The sequence below is a fragment of the Vigna unguiculata genome, chromosome 1 (genome assembly GCF_004118075.2).
Source record: "Vigna unguiculata cultivar IT97K-499-35 chromosome 1, ASM411807v1, whole genome shotgun sequence".
In the NCBI taxonomy this organism is placed as follows: domain Eukaryota; kingdom Viridiplantae; phylum Streptophyta; class Magnoliopsida; order Fabales; family Fabaceae; genus Vigna; species Vigna unguiculata.
In genome coordinates this window covers 3,774,956-3,793,286 of record NC_040279.1, presented here as the reverse complement: position 1 = coordinate 3,793,286, position 18,331 = coordinate 3,774,956, and the positions used below count along the sequence as shown (strand labels likewise).

Genomic DNA, 18,331 nt, shown 5'->3' with positions numbered 1-18,331 from the left:
GTATAACCTTCCACGGTATTACTGAGGGTTGCTTCTGCATGTTTCTTTTTATTTAAAACTCTTATTCTTTTTTCTATATAGAATACGGAAAAAGATTTCCCGATACATAAATAATAAATACGTTACGTAGAAGGTAAAAGTACGTAAGAAACGTCAAGCTGTAGTCCTGCACCGCTCCTTTTTCTTCCTGCATCTCATAAAAATCTTAATCTCCAAAATACCCCTCAATTCTCCTCCTCAGCCCCTCATCCCCTCCCTCATTCGTACGCCACCCAAGAATGATGGCGGCGCGGGAAGACGAAACGCGGTTCATGTTTAGAGATGGCGTAAGCAACAAAAATCAAGAAAAGGGGCAACAAGATAAACATATGACTAGGCAACTGTAAGGACTAGGACCCACATTTTGCAAGTGAATATTGCAAAGCATGGAGCTTTTGCAAGTGAACATTGCAAAAGCATGGAACCGGACCGAATTGGAAACTTATTTCTAAAAAGCGAAATCCCTTAGACGAGGAATTGTATCATTTTGAAGAAATTAAATTACTTAATAGTTAGAATTATTTGCAATTGAATTGTTTTTATTTCTTGAATAATAAATTTAGGTGAAGTAATCGAAATGTTTTAAATTTAAATTTTTTTTTGTTAAAGTAATTTAATTTTTATTTTACGGTGAATTTAATTACATTTGAATTTATCTTAACTCGACTTTTAATTTTAGCTTAACTTGACTTTCAACATGGTACGAATTGTCTTTATTTTTTATTTAAGTCGACTTTCGACTTAGCTCAAACTTCGGTCTTATCCGATCCAACTCAACATTTGATTTGACACAGGTTGATCGGACTTAACCTTTGACATAGACCGGTCCAACTCGACCTTTGGTCTAGCTTGGTCTAGTCAAGCTTGACTTTCAACTTGGTTTAACTCGACCTTCAGCTTGGCCAAGCCTAGTCGACCTTTAGGCTTGACTTTTGATTTGAGTCGGCCCAATTTGACCCAGTTTAGCCTAGGGCCTGGTCCAAGATGGCTTTCAGGCTTATCCGGTTAGACATTTGGTCTAGTTTGACCTTTGGTCTGGTTCGGCTCCACTCAACCTTTGACCAAGGTCGGCCCGGCTCAAGCTTCAACCCGAGTTGGCTAGGTTCGATCAGGCCTGACTCGACCTTCGACTCGACCAGGCTTGACTCGACAACCCGAGCTGGTTTGGTTCTACTTTCGACCCGAACTAACTCGCCACGACCTTCTGTCTAGTTCAACTCGACATTTTGGACATGTGGAGCATGGTTCCCATTATAAGAGGAAGAAATATGTGAAAGTGTTATCTTCTACGAAATACACAATAGCGAAGGTGAGATTATCGTCAATGGAGATGTTGGCATAAAGGTCTAGAAAGTTTTGGTGAAGAGATTATAAAATTATAAAATTATAAAATTACAAAATTATAAAATTGTAAAATTATAAAATTATAAGATTATAAAACTATAAAATTCTAAAAATATAAAATTTATAAATTATAGAGTTACATGGGTAAAAATGAAGTAAAATGATAGGACAAATAACATTCACATCACTCTTTTAATTATCACATCATCTAACTAAATAGAACACAAAAGTAAAGACTCAATTAAAAGTTTTTAAACTTTTTAGAAACTTAAAATTTAATTGAACCTTTTTTAAATCTACTAAAATTTCATCTTAATTATTAAACTTATGAAAAGAGAAAAAGTCAAAATCGAAAGGTCTAAATGAAATTAATATACATAAAAATTAAAATTAATATTCTTTAATTATAAATGTTTTAATAATTATTAAAGTGTGTTGAAGACACACTTAGAAAAGCCATATAAAAAATAGATCAAATGATTTAAGACTAGCTTCTTTTATTTATTACACTTTCAATAACTTTTAGTTAGATAATTTATACTCATTTTATAACGAAAATTTCTATTAAATAATATTTAAAAAGTATATCAATATTACTCCAAATATATCTATCTAAATTAAAGTAATATATAATTCTTAAAATATATACAAATTATAGGATTATTAGCTCCTGTTATTTATTTATTTTTAAATTCCATAAGCCAGAAGATAATGCATGTTTTTAAAAGAACAAAACAAGCATAACCAAACGGCTGAATAAGTGAATAAGTAGGAGACTTACCAAACAGTCTTTCAAAAAGAGAGAGATTTTGAAGAACCAAGGTGGGAAGTCTATTAATATTGTAGACAACATTAAGAGCAATTTTTCCCTAGAATTTTTCTAGACATGAGGCAGAGATCAAAAGAGCACAGATAGAATCAAGAATATGACGACGTTTACGCTCTGCTCGACCATTCTGTTGAGAGGTGTGAGGACAAGAGTGTTGAACAACAATGCCATGTTGATTTAGAAATTGATGTAAAGAGGAATTTCTATATTGCATTGCATTGTCTATGCGAAGAGTTTTAATGACAAGAAAATTGAGTTTTTATCATATTTGCAAATGTAATATAAATTTGAATAACTCAGATCAATGCTTTAGAAAATATATCCATGTAAATCGAGAGTAATCATCAACAACAACAAACAAGATAAAATAACGAAAACCATGTATTGAAGGAATAAAGGAAGGACCCCAAATGTTAGAATGAATTAAACTAAAAGGATTTTCGAAAATAGAATCATTATTAGTAAAAGAAAGTGTTGGTTGTTTTGCAAGTTTACAATGCAAACAATTAAATGACTCAAACTTTGTACATCCTAACAATCCACGAGAAATTAAAGGCTGAATTTTGCTAACTAAGGCATGTCCAAGCCGAAGATGCCATTGGTGAGTGGAAGAGGTGATGGTAGTAGCAAACACATATTTGGAAGGAAGATGAAGAGATTATAGCTCAAATAGCCACCCTACCCTATGACCCATCCCAAGAATTTTTCTCATTTGTGGATCTTGTACCTGAACACCAGAGGAAGAGAAAATAACATTTAGCCCATTTTCACACAACTGACCAATAGAGATAAGATTAAGGGTTAAGTTTGGAATATAGTAAGTGTCAGGAAGACTTAGGTTGGAGATTGACACATGATTAGTGTGAGTGATATGCATTTGAGTGCCATTTGACATGTGAATTGATGGTAGAGAAGAAATAGGTGTACCAGAAGATAGGGATTTAATAGTAGCAGTCATATGATTACAACAAGCAGAGTCAAAAAACCAAGAAGTACCTAAGGTAGCAGACATCGCAATAGAGGTATTGGAAGAGCTAACCAGTTTGAGTAGTGCCTCAAGATCACTCATAATGATTGCACTAGAACCCTCAATGGTAGCAATAGTGATGGAGGAAGATCTAGTCCTTGAGACAGTCTTAGATTTGGAGAATCCACCCTTTGGTCTTGGAGGTTGTGTAGGACAGTGCTCAAGAATATGGCCAAGGTTATGACAATATTTGCATTCTACAGTAGGACAATTAGAAAAGGCATGACTAGTTTGATTACAATTCTTACATACTTGGGTGCCAAATTTCTATTGTGAGGATCGAGTAGTTGCAAGAGTTATATCAAATTGGGGTCTTTTATCCATATTGAGGCAAGTTTCTTCAAAAATAATCTCTTGAGTGGCAACATCCAATGATGGTAGTGGATGCCGATGTAGTAGAAAGGCACGACCAACTTCATATTCTAGGCGAAGAGCCATAAGGACTTGAATGAGATGAAGAGGATCTTCACTAATTTTGGCCCGAGATATTTGGTTCCAAAGTGATTAGACTTGAGCAAGAAAATCATTGACAAATTGACTAGATTCTTGCTTCAGAATGAGAAGTATAGTCCACAACTGATAATAGTGAGCAAGTCTAATGGTTCAATATCTATTAGCCAAAAAATCCCAAATTTATTTTGCAGAATTGTAATTAGCAAATTGAACAAGGATTGCTGGAACAGAAGTATTACAGAACCAAGTGATGATTTGATTGTTTTTATTATCCTAATCCTCAAGATAATTTGCAAATTTGGCTTCAATTTCATCTTGAGTTGTGATTGGTTGAGTGATATCTTCGGTGATAATACGCCATAGTTTGCGTCTTATAAGGAAACTTTTCATTTCTTGAACCCAAAGGTTGTAGTTGGATCCATTCAAGACAGTTTGTAATGGGCTTCGAAACATCATATTTGTCCATGATAGAAATTGACAAGTGAAATTGTGATGACACACAATCGAAAATGCAGTTGTAGAGATACAAAACCACGGAGTAGCCAACAACTACAAGGGTTTTCAATGGTGACTAGCGTTGCGTTCGGTAACCCATGGATGGATGGTGATAGTGCCGGCATGAAAACTCTTTACGATCGATGGAGAATCCCACAACGATCGCAAGTGTGAACGACAATGGAATAAGACCAGCAAGATAGGTTATGCAGAATACCCCTGATTCGAAAAAAGATGGAGAGAACCTCGCTCTCAAAAGGTTTCTTTAACGCCTTGGAAGACTGAAAGAATAAAGGTGGGTAGTGGGCACCCTACGGAGAAGTAAGGAAGGGAAACAAAAAGGAGTTATCATGGGCTCTGAAAAAAAAAACTAAAATTATGCTTTGTATACCATGTTAAAGAATATACAACATATAGAAAGAAATATTGGGTTTTACTATATATTATTTAGTGATATATGAACCACTTATATATCGTCGTCCAATATTTAATTATGAAGAAAATACAATAATATCTCCTATAATTAAGCTAAAAATATCTCATAATGTTTCATCTATTATTTTATCATAATATTACGCTAATATTATGCTAACACATTTTAAAAACCCATACCTTTATAGTAGCATACATCAGCATATTTATGAAGGAAAAGTTATGTATCATGTGTCTTTTCATAACTGATTTTTAATTGTGCTTTATTATCATAAAAAAATAGTGATGACAACTCTCAATTTTTTATTAAATTATGATAAGTTATTTTATATTATTAAACTTTTCTTTTTAAAAATACATTGATGAAGAATAAAAGAATAGATTGATTTTTTAGAAGTAAAGGAAAGTTATGGGTGAGGATGAAAAGATGGGTTCAATAACATATTCTGAAAGATAATACTAATGATTGAATTGTGCAATTAGAGGAGTCTTTCTTAATGTTAAAAGAATTACATATAAAAAATTTCATATTAATTCATTAAAACATGGTATAAGAAAATGTTTTCAAATATGAGAACATGTAATGAGTAAAAGAAATGAAATTATAAAAACTTATTTAAAATTGGAGTTTATATGAAATACAACTTTAAAATTGTTGTTGGTACTCCTAATGGTCCATATTTGAAGAATTTATTAACATGTTTGAATTATGTCAATTTTTTGTCATCATTGCCTACCGTTTTTAAAGAGATATAACATTGAAGTCTTTTGTGTTACCTTAAACATCATATGCAACAGATGTACTATGCAACACAACGGTAAGTCGCGTGAGAATCAACCATTGGACCACTATGAGTGATTTTGACAACTTGTCCTTTCTCCAGCCCATAATAACGAGCTATAACATCACTTCTTAACATGCAAGGGAGCTGAAAAAAAAAAACATTTTCATTTATGCCACTACCAATTCAAAAATAGTAACTATTTTGCATAAAATCCCAAAATACACTTCATAGTGTTTATTGTTCAACTCTTGAATCATGTAATAAGTTAACATAATAAATACCTAACCCAAAATAGTTAAATTACTAGTTAAAGTATCTTAGCAGTTATAATAATTCACCCAAATAGAAAATGTGCAAACATATGTAATACATAATTCTAAAACAAAGAATCATATGATGCTTTAATTTGTTTTTCAGCTAAAACATATCTAGTTCATAATGTATATTGTTATAAAGGTAGTTTCCAAATGCAAAATTTTCTCATAACTTTCTTATAAATAGAACAAGTTAGAAACATATATTTACCTGCTTCTCTTCCAAGCTATGCTTGGTGAGCAGTGCTTTCTTCTCCTCATCAGTGAGTATCTCATACTTTGGTCGTAAGACATGCTTTGTAATGTTAATCAGCAAATCTTCAATCTAAGGCCGAAAAAAATAAAAAAATTTATATATTCTACACTAGGACAAGATTATCATATCAAATTAATTATCGTTCTCAAGAAAAAAAAAATACATTGAACTATAAACACATTTTTTTAACAGAAATGAGGGACGTCTCTTATTTTAATATATTTTATGGGTTTAATTGTTTTTCTCTCCTTCTGTCATATTTTTCCATTTTTGTTATTGTTTTCATTTTGTTTCAAGTTTTCTAAAAATAAATTAATGTGAGGAACATGTCAAATTTTGATAACAGTAACCAAAACGTTCAGAATAAAAAATGAGTTAACACGATCAGTTTCGTCAAATTTACAGCAACTGTATTCCTCAAATATAAACATTTAAATCAGCAAGACAAAATTTTTTAAAAAAATTAAGCTTACTTTATATCATACACTAAAAAACTAAAATAATAAATAATTAAATTATGTTTTCTTTAGTGAGTGAAGCATGAGTCGGTTCGGTTTCAAAGCCATCCAATATCAAAAGATTCTCCACTTAATTTCCATACACAAAATAGCATCAATATTTAAACTGATTTTTGTAGAATGAAAAGGATTAGCTACCCTGATAATCTCAACTTTGAAGGGCAAGTTCATCAATTTTTTGTGTGCGTAGGAAGTGATTTTGCTCTGCAGAATGATTATGAGCGATTTCAAGCTTCCACCGTCGACAATCCGGCTGCATATTTCCATGACGGTTGTCATTTTTATAGTATCGGTTCCGGCAAACGCAACCTGAACCTGCAGGCCAAAACGATGAGGAAAAATACAGAGAAGGAAAGATAAGAGAAGAGAGAAACGTGCGTACAGTGTTGGAAGGATTGGAGAGATGCGAAACGCAGAAACCGAGGGCTTCGTGGTTTGGTTGTTGGCCGAAGCGGGAACGGAAGTCGCTGAGCGAGGAGACGAGGTTGGCGTGCTGAACGACGTCGTAGCCTCTGTCTGCCAGCATCTCCAACACCGTTCCACGACTCAGGAAGTACCGGCTGCTCTCAACGCTCCCCTTGTCTATCAAATTTGCTATGCATTCCATTGTCGATGCTGCAAAATTCAGATGCGTTGCAAATGCAAATGCAAATGAAATTATCTGTCGTTTCTGTTTCTCACACTTTTCTGTTATGGAGTGAGCGAGTCAGTGAGGTATATATATATATATATATATATATATATATATATATATATATATATATATATATATATATATATATATATATGTGGGAGGGAAGACGAAAAAGCACGAACCAACCAGTTACATGCCACTGGTGTGTGACCCTCTCTCTCTTGCTCCTAAAGTTTGTTACATTTGCTTTTACTTCTTTTTTTTTCTTCATCTACCTAGAGAATGTTTTTATCAATAGAAAATAAATAAGGCGATACACAAACATGAATTTTTAATCTTACTATAGCATGGTTTTCAATTTTATTTTCGTAAGTAACATGTACTCTATTTTATATTTACTGATATAGTATAATTCTAAATTTGGTTAGAATTTGATTTTTGGAAAACTACACTATTATCTGATTTTTGTGTTTTATTTTCTTTAACTTTTAATTATTTAAAAATAATTGTTCAAAAAAATTGAAATTAATTATACAATATTTAATTAATCAGATAAATTATTTTTTAAAAAAATAAATATATTTTAAGAAATGTTTAGAAATAGATGTAAATAAATAAGAAAAATATATTTAGGAAAACTATATATAAATGTATAAATGGATATAAATATTTAGAAAAATCAAATATAAATAAATATTCAGATAAATATATATTAAAATCAGATAAATAAGAAATTAGAAATACATATATTTTAAATCAATTTAAATTACTAAAATTTTTAACTGAAAAATTTTGTACAAAAAAGAGATGAAGATTTTGTAAGAGTAATATAATGTACATAACAACCCTAAAAATATTCTAAATGTAAGAAATAAGCATTCCTTATCGATTTCTGCATAAAACATACATTTATCTCTAAATAAATCGATCACAAGCATAATATATAATTCTAGATTTTTTATTTTATACATTGACTTAGACATAAGAAATCGTGTACCTATAAAAGTATATTGTATCAAAAGCTTTGACTCCCCTTAGCCTAACAAAATTGAATCAAACTCATCATAAAAAATTCCTTCAACTCACCCCACTTATACCACACTCTAAATGAGTTTGTAAGCCTAATAGTATAGGATAGTTTATGACCAACACATATCACTGGTAAATGCATAACACTAAAGTAGCAAGGATTTGCACTTCTTCCTTAAAAGTCAAATCCCCAAAATTTTAATAATCAAACCATTAAACAAAATCTTCATCTTACCGTTCCATTAAACCACTCTCACTTTCATAAATTCGTTATCTTTTCCATCAAACCAAATTTTCCAAATTATCATCACATTCAAAATCACAAAAATCATGTATTGGCAAACTTGCTCAGCGTGACCAGATGCTCGCTCATTAAGTAAAAGTCTCACCCAACGAGTTGAGTGTTGGAACAAAAATACAAATTTATTCACCCAGCGAGAGTAGACTCGCCCAATGAGGCCTCATCCCCTGACTCCATCAAACTCGAATTTGATTGTCGCTTAACGAGAGTTTGCTCGCCCAACAAGCAAGCCTACCCTAACTTTTCCAAACTCGAATTTGGCACTCGCACAACAAAAGGAGAGCTCGCTCAATGAGTTTGCATAACTAGATCACTAAATATGTGCATTTTTTGAGTGTGCGAATTACCCAAATATACTATCTTATGCTTAAATCAACACATTAACATACCAATTTTGATCCATTACACTTCTAGCCATGCTAATTCACAATTTAATTAAAACTTTTGCATCTGCACATCAAAATATGACAACATCACATATTTTTCATCACATACATTCTTCATCCCAAATCTACTAAGTCTAAGCAACAATCTAGCAATTTAGATTCAATTACCCTCATATTAACTAATCAAAACATAATTCAAAGCACAAAGACATTAAATTGACTTCCCTTACCTAAAACAAAGAAAATCCCTTTTACTCATACCGTTGCTTAGAGCTTTTTATCCATAATATCACAGAAACACCCAATCAGGATCTTAATTAGAGTTCTAAGCATCACATTATGATTATAAAATAACAAAAGTTCACTAAGAGCAATCTTGAATCACATACATTGCCCTATACCTCGTATTCAACTCAAGAACTAAAATGTCTAAAAGAGACAAAACAAGGACGTTGTCTCACATTCTTCGTCGAGCAACTTTGTCCAATGGTAGCAATCATCTAGCAACCCAATTGAGGGTTGTCGGCAGCAAATTGTTCGAGGTTTGTGCAGTTTAGTGAGGTTTGTCCTTGAGGTTTGTGCAGTTCGTCCTTCATCTGATGTTCATGCAATTCATCCCAACATCGACTGAGCTTCGTTCAGATCAAAATGCAACCAAAAGTCATTGCAGATAATGTGGTCTGGGTCAAATCCAGTGGGCTTTGCGCCTGGCGACACTGAGTGAACTGTCAGGCGGTCTGCAGCTCGAGTTCGTCTAGCAACGCGGGTGTTGCGCCAAGTGATGTTCCAGGTCTATCTTAAGTATTTTCACACGACTAGTGGCGATGGTCTTGGGTATAGGATATGCTGAGATCATATTACGAATGGGTGGTTCGTAATGGAGATTGAACGTGTGATGATCACAAGTAGGAGGTTCATGATGGTAGAAATCTTGTGTGAGAATACGAGCGGGAGGTTTGAGATGGTTCCACATGTGTTGGACTATAAGCAAGAGGTTCGTAGAGGTTGGACTATGAGTGACAGGTTCGTGGAATCATGTGATGTCCTTAAGGCCATGGACATATGGATAGGGTAGGAGACCATGTTTCCTAATGCATAATGAGAAAGGTTCTAACAAGGGGTAAGTGGTTAAGTTAGAATGCTTTGGGTGAAGGTTTATGATATGTTTTATTATGTAGGTTTACTTTCATTGAGTTCACCATTTCTGCTTGTGTTTGTCACACGGGAGTAAATGATGTTGCAGGTGAGGCATAGATCCGGAGTGGAAGCTCGTTCGGGATTTATTTAGAGAATAATATTTCTTTTATCATGTATTTCTTTTAATTATGGTTTTACATGTCAGAACTTGTAATAGTTAAACTGAATTATGATTTTTGGATTTAGAGGTGTTTAATAAAGTTTTGAATTTCCCACAGTTTTGGAAACTTGATCATTAATTGAATTTATTTCAAATTATAAGTTATTTATTTAAGTAATATTTGCCTAAGATGTTATAAAGGATAGAAGAAACATTTAAGTTTACAAGGAAGTTTTGTTGAATAAATTTAAATGATAGTTAATGTTATTGGATAAACTTAAGTGAGACTTAATATATTAACAATTTTAGGGTGGAAAGGCCAAGAATTAATGGCTAGCATTATGTCTTTACTTGCAATAATTAACTGCCTTTAAGTAGGGATGACAATGCAAAGCATGCCATGTGGATCAATCTGCAATAAAATATGAGGGGTGGGCTAAGTATTTTAGCTTGTTGGCCCGCATAAGCCCACCTCACATAACCTGCAGCCTGAGCGAACCAATGACGGGGTTGGTTTGCATTTGGCCCGCATAGTTCACATTAACTTAGATTCCTAAAATTTAACGCTATCAACACAATACCTTATGTGTGTTTCTTCTAAGCAACTTGCTTATTCATGTTTCTTCTATAGTTCATCCAAAAGTAACTCTATCATTCATGTTTCTTAAGTTGTTTCAGTCTAATTTGAAGTCATTTCTATTTTTAACATACTTGTACTTAAAAATTAGAAATTATAAAATTGTAAATATTACTAAAAAAGTTAAAGAATTTATTATTCTACTAATTTAATTAATAAAAATACATTATTAAAATCATGGGCCCTAATATTTTACAAAATAAAAAATTACAAAATAAATAATTTTTTATGCAAGTCTTAGGCTGACTTGCAAACCTGCAGGCCAAATGTTTTACTGGTGAAGTAAGAAAATTAGCATGCATTTTTTATGTAAGACAGACCAATTCAACTAATTTTTTACAAATCAAATGTAAAACGGGACAAAATAGAATAAAACGACCCTCGTTATCATCCCTATCTTTAAGACTTGGAATTAAAAAGTCAAATTTTAATCTATAAATTGATTGATGAATGAAAAATGAATTACAATATTCTTATATATAAAAGACTTTATGTGATCATCCTCCTTTACAATCCACTGAATACATATAATTAGAACTCATTTAGCTCATAACATTTGTAAAAAGAATCAATCCTTTATTCTAATTAAATATTATTCAAAATCTATAAATTTAGAGAAGGCATACAATCATAACCAAATTTTAAGTATGTGATAAAACAAATTAAAATGATCAATTTTCTTAATTAATCCGGTCAAAATTGATAACAAAAATATAAAAAAATAATAATAAAATCTTTAAATAATAGGAACTTACAGTAAAATGATCGAGGAAAAAAGTTTCTTGATTCTTTAATTATTGTGAGCTACAATTTAATTATGAGAAAGATGAAGTGTGAAGAGATGAAATTAAAGAAAAATTAGAGTGAAATGGAAAGGAAAAAAAATTAAAAAAGAAAAAGTGAAAAGGGAAGGGCACGATTCTCACACCTTGTTTAGTAGAAAGGGAACAAATAAAGAAACAAATTAATTAAACACAAATAATAATGGATTGTTTCGTATTGTAATTAATAAAAAATTATTGATATACATTTATATAATTGATTATTTTAATTTAAGGCGTTTATAACTGTTTTATTTTCATTCAGCTATGCGAAGAAATAAAAGAATATTGTATATTTTTATCAAAAGATCTTTGTGTATTTTTTTTAACTTTTTTTTTGTCGTGTTAAAAAGCCATGTCAGTAATTTTTTATTTATAATTTTATTAAATATTTATAATCACTAGGGAAAACATATATGCCAGCTTATATATATATTTATATTTTTATTATATTAAAATAATATAATTTAAAAAATGTGTAATTATGTAAAAGTAATATGAAAAATATTTTAAAATAATACAAATTAATATATCGATAACAATATATAAAAATATTTTCTCTTTTTTATTTACATTTCAAAATTTCAATTTCATCTTTTATAATATAATTATTTATTAAATTTTTAAAGATCCACGTTTATTTTGACAAATTTTTATTAAAACATGTTTTTTCTCTTTTTTTTATATTTATCAATCATTATTTTTTTATATTTTCTTATATATTTCACTTTATTTTTAATAAATATAATTTTATTTTATATATTAACTTAATAAAATTTTAATATTATTACTTATTTATATAATATTATATATATTTAAAAAATTATACACATAGATACTAGTGTATATATATATATATATATATATTTTTTAAATAATGTCAAAAAAAATTATTTGATAATTATTTATAAAAAAGAAATTATTGAGTTACTGGGAAAAAAATCAGTTACTTATTTTATTAAATAGATAAACTATTTTTTATTTATTAAAATATAAAAAATTTCGGTCCAAAGATAACATTGACATTACTACACGGTTATCTTATTATATATATATATATATATATGTATATATATATATATATATATAAAATTATATATAAAATTATATATTATATAATCATATACATTAATATAATTGATACGACTTTATTAATAAAATAAAATATTAAAACATAAATAAAATTTTGAAATAAAAAATTTAATAAAATATTTTTACCTTAGGTAACCACAATAACTAAAACACATGTTTTAATATGAAGTAACGTAAACATATGTTTATCAGAAAAAAAAAATATATATATATATATATATATATATATATAATTTTTTAAATATAATGTCAAAAATATTATGTGATGATTATTTTAAAAAAATTATTTTATTACTGTGAAACCAAAAAAATATATTATTCACTTACTTATTTTATTAAATAAAAAAAATATTTTTATTTATTAAAAACAAAAAATTTCAATTCAAAGATAACATTGAAATTCCTTAACGGTGTATCTTATTATATAATATATACATATTATTGATGCGACTTTAATAACATAATACCTTTTTACCTAGATCGGTAGTTTCTCAAAATTTATTAGAAAAAACTTGGTTAACCTATCATTCCCCTTATTAATAACACAAAACATTAAAACATAAATAAAATTATGAAGGAAAAAATCTAATAATTAAAAATACGTTTTAAGATGGAGTGACATAAACATATGTTTGTGAAACAAAAAAACTAAAATATCCGGTTCGGTGGATGCATAATAAAAGCCAAACAGAACCTAAGGAAGAGGAGGGACATGGAGTTGGTTCACAGAAGAACACGAGGGCAATGATGGATGACCCACCACTGAAGCAACACTTGAAGAGGTCGCAGAGGACAAAGTCCTCTTCTTCTTCTTCTTCTTCCCATATCACCAATCTCGATGATGGATGTCTTATGCACATTTTCAGCTTCCTTCTCCCTATTCCAGGTATAACCCCTTCTATCTCCTTTTTTTCCCCTTTGACCTTCTAATCTTTTTTGTCTAAAATTTCATTCTTTTTGCCTAATTCAACAACACCCTTGTTTTTGTTTTGTTCAATTTTGCTACTTTGACGTGCCTTGGTGGGATTTATGGTACTTAACCTGCTTTTGAGCTGGCAATTAGCACCGTGAACTAGGTTTTGTTTTTCATTTCTCCCCCTGTTTGTGATTAATTGGTGTTTATCATTTTTTCTATTGTTTTCGTTTTGTTGTGTTATGAGAATGAAAAGCTTAAAATTTGATACCTCAACCAACTGTGTGTTGGGTTATGGTGTCAAAATTTGGAGCCTTAAGATGGATAATTGTGAAATAAATATACAACCATGCTCATGTATAGTTTCATGTTATGCAAGTTTAGTGAAGCCTCTGAAATGAAGTTAACCACTTACCATCGCCATCCTTTTTGGCATGATTGTAATCTGTCCATAGTTCTCTGTCATCGAGCTGTTTTTCTAGCTAGTAAATTGGACCTGCATCTGTTATTTGATGCTGAATGCATTCATGTTGGAGAGTGTTTCCTTGCTGATAAATCTATTTTGGCTCAATATTGTGTTTTGATCCTCTCTATCTCTCTCTCTGTTTGGTTTTCTTGTTCAGACCATATATGTCTTAAGGATATGACATTATTATTTTTGAAGGTGAAAGCCCTGCTGCAACGTTACCTTTTCTCTTGCTCTGCTGTCTTTTCTCTATTATTTCTGCTTGTTTTAGATGATGCTATATCCTTACTCTCTTGGTCCTTACACTTGGATCTTCTCATCAATTAATTTTCCTTCTATGAAAAAGAGAAAAAATTAAGAAATTAATAACATACTGCAGAGTATTCTCTATCACAACGTTGCTATTGAGTTTGCAGATCGCTTTAATACCGCCCTCGTTTGCCACAGATGGAAGTATTTGGCATGTCATCCTCGCTTGTGGCTTCGGGTAGATAGATCAGTGAAAGACTCATCCGAACCTGGTGTTTTCCCCAACATTGAAACTGCTGTTGCTGCTTCAAGGCATGTAAAATTAATGCTATTTGTGTATGATTTTAGATTTTTCTTCAGGCTATGGATTCTAACTGTCACTTTCTTTTTTATAGACCAGGTGATACCATTTTAATAGCAGCTGGTGGAAGCCATCATGTCGCAAACATTCAAATAAGGAAACCACTTTGCTTAGTGAGTTATCCAATTTGTGTGCGTGCGTAGATTATTCTACCTTTAGTCAGATTTTTTAATCTCATCCAGTTTCCGCTAACAACCATCCTTGAGATTAGGCATTTGACTTTTAGAGTCTATCCAAAGCTAACCAAAGGTGCTTTTTTAATGGGGTTTCACTGGTTGAGATATGATAGGAACTTGGGTTTCTGGGATGCCTAAGTCCCACATCGAGCGTATTCGATGCTCCAAGTGTTTGGTTCTCCCTCCTTAATAGTTTGCTTTTAAGGTTGGGTTCTCCAAGTGCTTGGGTACTTAACAAGATATTTGGATGGATATTGGGAAACTTTATTGTTTGTTGCATCAATTTTCACTTTTATTGTTTGCTGTTTTGTTATTTTTCTGAGTAATGAGGAGGATTCCAATCTCTTAGTTTTTTGTTTCACAAAAATAAGACAATGATTGTACATCCCTTCTGATCTCTATAAGGTTGTCCCAATTAGTTTAGGTCAACTAGTGATGCTGCAAATAAGTAGATTTCAAAAATTTCTATGTTGTGGATTGGATTTATTATTGGCTCTAGATCAGGAGTTGTTTTCATTGGAGTATGGGTAAAACCACATATTGGAGTGATTGAGTGACCAAATTGGCAAAAAGAACATTAAAAATGGAATCAGAATGCAGAACAGAAGCACAGCAAGAATGTTCAGACTCTATTGCTAACAAGAAGAATTTTCTCAGACTCGGATGCGTCTACCATCACAATGGATATTAAGAAGCACTATTTTCTTCTGCATCCAATCGCCCAAAAGTGGTTGAGGTTGATGACATGTTTGGCAGTGCTCTTTTCATGAAGATGATGCTCTTTTCATGAAAATGATGCTCGTGCTTTTAATCTCAGTGGAGAGAAAATGGGGAGCTAAAACAAGTTTTCTAAACAAGAGTTTTCATTTGTTATTGTTTTCTAAAATGATTTTTCAGAACTGTATTGAAATAATATTACTAAAAGGACTTAAACAAACAGAGTGCTATTGGTTTCATGTCACTGGTTGTACTACCTTCTCGTTATTCTAATTCTCAAGGAGACATTAATGATAGAAAATCTCTCCAAATTTTTGGTTTTCCCAAATCAATGTTGTTTGTTCAGATTGGTGCAGGTGAACTTCCAGACGACACAACACTTGTTTGTTCTCGAGGCTCAGACAGGTTTGCTTTCCTTTCATTTAAACTTTGTGTAGTGTGTTCTTGTGAGGTAGTAGCTAGGAACCACTTCTATGCTGCTGGTTTTCAATGGATAAGATTCATGGCCAAACAGAAAGTTCTATATCCTCTTACAATGAATGTTAGTTCATAATATCTGTAGCCATCTCAACCATTATCCAGTAGCTTGGAAAGGACTCATGGAAACAAAACAAGCTCTCATAGTCCCACGGTGATTATAAGTGTTTGTTTCGTTAGTCCTTGACCTCAGCAAACGTTCCTTTTTAAGTCCCTGGCTTTACAAAATATCTTTTACTTTCATCATTGATGATCATTACATTTTCCACTGACATTTTGCAAATTTTTAAGGGATAAAGTGCTTTCAGCCAATGCCATTTTGCAAAGTTAGGGTGTATTTGAAACATTGAACTGAACAGAGGTTTTACATTTTTCAATGCATTGAGTCAAAAGTTGTTTGTTTGGAGTCCAAACACCCTTAAAGATTGAAGTACAAATTTCACAATATCATCATGCACTATAATGTTTACAATCTTGGTCAACATTAATTTTATCCCTTGAAAAGTACCACCAGCAGATAATGTAATCTTCAACAACACTTGGTATGTGTTTTTTGTTTTGTCTGAGCAGTGCACTAGAGTTCCTATCTACATGCAAATTAGCAAACTTAACTGTGAGGGCTGAGCTTGGTTGCTGCTTGCTACATAGAAAGGGAAGGTTAACTATAGATGGATGCATACTTCAATGTGAATCTAATCCTCTGGATTATCTCTCATGTCCCATTGTGAGTACAGCCAGTAGTAGCAGTGAGGTGCTTCCTTCACAAACAAAGAGTAACAGTGATGGTGTCTTTGTTTCACAGACCCGAATTGAAGGGGGTGCCAAAGCTGTTCTAACAAGTGGGGATTTGGCTTTGCAACGTGTGAGAGTGATTTATGCTCGAACTTCACTTCTTTTCTGGTTTGATGTAGAGCAGATGTGTGATCAAATTGACCATGACAAGCCTCTCTGATATCATTATTTGTTCTGGTTACCTACACTTGTCTGTAACTTTAGTAGTGATTATGGTATTTTCATTCTTTGACTTGTGCTCTTTTGGTTCTTGTGATTTACTATTAGGATGTCTTGTAAGAACAAACATTCAGTTTACCATGTTCTTCATAATGAGTTTTCTACATTTAATGCAATAATTTATAAGGCAAGTTACTCTTTCATGAGATTTAATATGTGATGGACGAATTAGGATATGATATATTTAGAGGTTTATCTCTGTATATATATAACTCACATAATAAAATAAATGCCAGTGTAATAATTTTTTTAAAACAGTACTAAAATTGAAAATCATTGCTTAATATGGTTCAAATTAAGAATATTAAATATGTTAAACTCAAATGTATATATATGATTAGAAATATCAGAGTATGGTTTTAAAACATTGTTATATATTAAGGAAAACAATGAATATGATTCAGATGTTGTATGTACAAAGGTTGGAATGATCTGACACTGTTAAATAAGCTTGATTTTATCTCTTATATTGTTTGGATTGACAAGTTGTATACTCTCTTTTTCTTAATTAACACAAGGCAAATGCATTAGTAATATGAATAAAGAGATATGATATATATTCAGATTGAAGCTTTTGAGGATTTGTCAACCTATTTCGAAGCTTTTTAACTTAAGTTATTTTTTCTTGCACAAAGAATTACCTTCAATTAAAGGTAGCTAATAGTTTACATCTAGTAATTTAATTTGACTTGGATGTATTGAAATGATTGATTGTTGGGGATTGAAAGAGAGATCGCTTTACATTAAAATTAAATGTTTAATTACTCGGATGATAACTACTTTCGTTTTAGTACTCGTTTTTAAAAATGTGTCAATCTAGTTCCATTTTTTGAAAAAGTGTCTTAATCTGGTCCCTTTGAGACAAAAATTATTAAAACCGTTAACTTAATTCATGACTTTTACCACTAAAATTTAATATAAATATCAATACTTAATTTTGTAAGTTATTTTAAATATCAATATCGTTAACCGTATTAATAATTTTTTGTTGAAAATGACCTAATTGAGACATTTTTTTTTCAAAAGTTGGGACTCAATTGATACCTTTTTAAAAACGGGTATCAAACTGACACATCTAAATAAAAGTGGTATCTTTCGACTAATTAAACCAAAATTAAATAAACTTATGATTTGAGTTACATATAACTATTAAATTGAATTTGTAGTTTGAATTAGTTGCTTTTAGTTCGAATCAAGTCATATGCAACTCAGTATATATATTATAGAATGTTTTGGATGTTTAAATCATGTGAGACAATTTGGAATTAATAG

At 31.1% G+C, this 18,331-nt stretch overlaps 2 protein-coding genes across 5 annotated transcripts; one reads left to right on the top strand and one right to left on the bottom strand.

Annotated features, from left to right (window-relative positions):
- Window positions 1–3,919: 3,919 nt before the first annotated feature.
- On the bottom strand, window positions 3,920–7,200 carry LOC114164174 (DNA-directed RNA polymerase V subunit 5C-like). 3 transcript variants are annotated; one of them, XM_028048746.1, is made up of 5 exons: window positions 6,875–7,200; window positions 6,631–6,807; window positions 5,930–6,043; window positions 5,397–5,548; window positions 3,920–4,498 (listed from the first exon to the last, which is right to left on the bottom strand). In XM_028048746.1, the coding sequence occupies exons 1-4, from the start codon at window positions 7,097–7,099 to the stop codon at window positions 5,423–5,425; spliced, it is 642 nt and encodes a 213-aa protein (XP_027904547.1). In that variant the 5' UTR covers window positions 7,100–7,200; the 3' UTR covers window positions 3,920–4,498; window positions 5,397–5,422. The 3 variants fall into 3 exon arrangements, with proteins under 3 accessions (XP_027904547.1, XP_027904540.1, XP_027904555.1); XM_028048739.1 differs by lacking the exon at window positions 3,920–4,498 and having other exon boundaries at window positions 5,253–5,548; XM_028048754.1 differs by lacking the exon at window positions 3,920–4,498 and having other exon boundaries at window positions 5,253–5,548; window positions 6,631–6,801.
- Window positions 7,201–13,336: 6,136 nt separating this feature from the next.
- LOC114164133 (F-box protein SKIP5) lies at window positions 13,337–17,200 on the top strand. 2 transcript variants are annotated; one of them, XM_028048681.1, is made up of 6 exons: window positions 13,337–13,575; window positions 14,485–14,629; window positions 14,713–14,791; window positions 15,918–15,976; window positions 16,619–16,772; window positions 16,851–17,200. In XM_028048681.1, the coding sequence occupies exons 1-6, from the start codon at window positions 13,359–13,361 to the stop codon at window positions 16,998–17,000; spliced, it is 804 nt and encodes a 267-aa protein (XP_027904482.1). In that variant the 5' UTR covers window positions 13,337–13,358; the 3' UTR covers window positions 17,001–17,200. The 2 variants fall into 2 exon arrangements, with proteins under 2 accessions (XP_027904482.1, XP_027904474.1); XM_028048673.1 differs by having other exon boundaries at window positions 16,619–17,200.
- Window positions 17,201–18,331: the final 1,131 nt, after the last annotated feature.

What these genes read in the sequence shown, in the direction of transcription:
- LOC114164174 (XM_028048746.1), bottom strand. Translation starts at nt 7,099, where the DNA reads ATGGAATGCATAGCAAATTTGATAGACAAGGGGAGCGTTGAGAGCAGC. An exon ending in TCTCCAATCCTTCCAACACT is followed by an intron (nt 6,808 to 6,874) that starts GTACGCACGTTT and finishes TTTGGCCTGCAG; the next exon opens with GTTCAGGTTGCGTTTGCCGG. An exon ending in ATAGCTTGGAAGAGAAGCAG is followed by an intron (nt 5,549 to 5,929) that starts GTAAATATATGT and finishes TTTTTTTTTCAG; the next exon opens with CTCCCTTGCATGTTAAGAAG.
- LOC114164133 (XM_028048673.1), top strand. Translation starts at nt 13,359, where the DNA reads ATGCATAATAAAAGCCAAACAGAACCTAAGGAAGAGGAGGGACATGGA. An exon ending in ACTGCTGTTGCTGCTTCAAG is followed by an intron (nt 14,630 to 14,712) that starts GCATGTAAAATT and finishes TCTTTTTTATAG; the next exon opens with ACCAGGTGATACCATTTTAA. An exon ending in TAAGGAAACCACTTTGCTTA is followed by an intron (nt 14,792 to 15,917) that starts GTGAGTTATCCA and finishes TTGTTTGTTCAG; the next exon opens with ATTGGTGCAGGTGAACTTCC.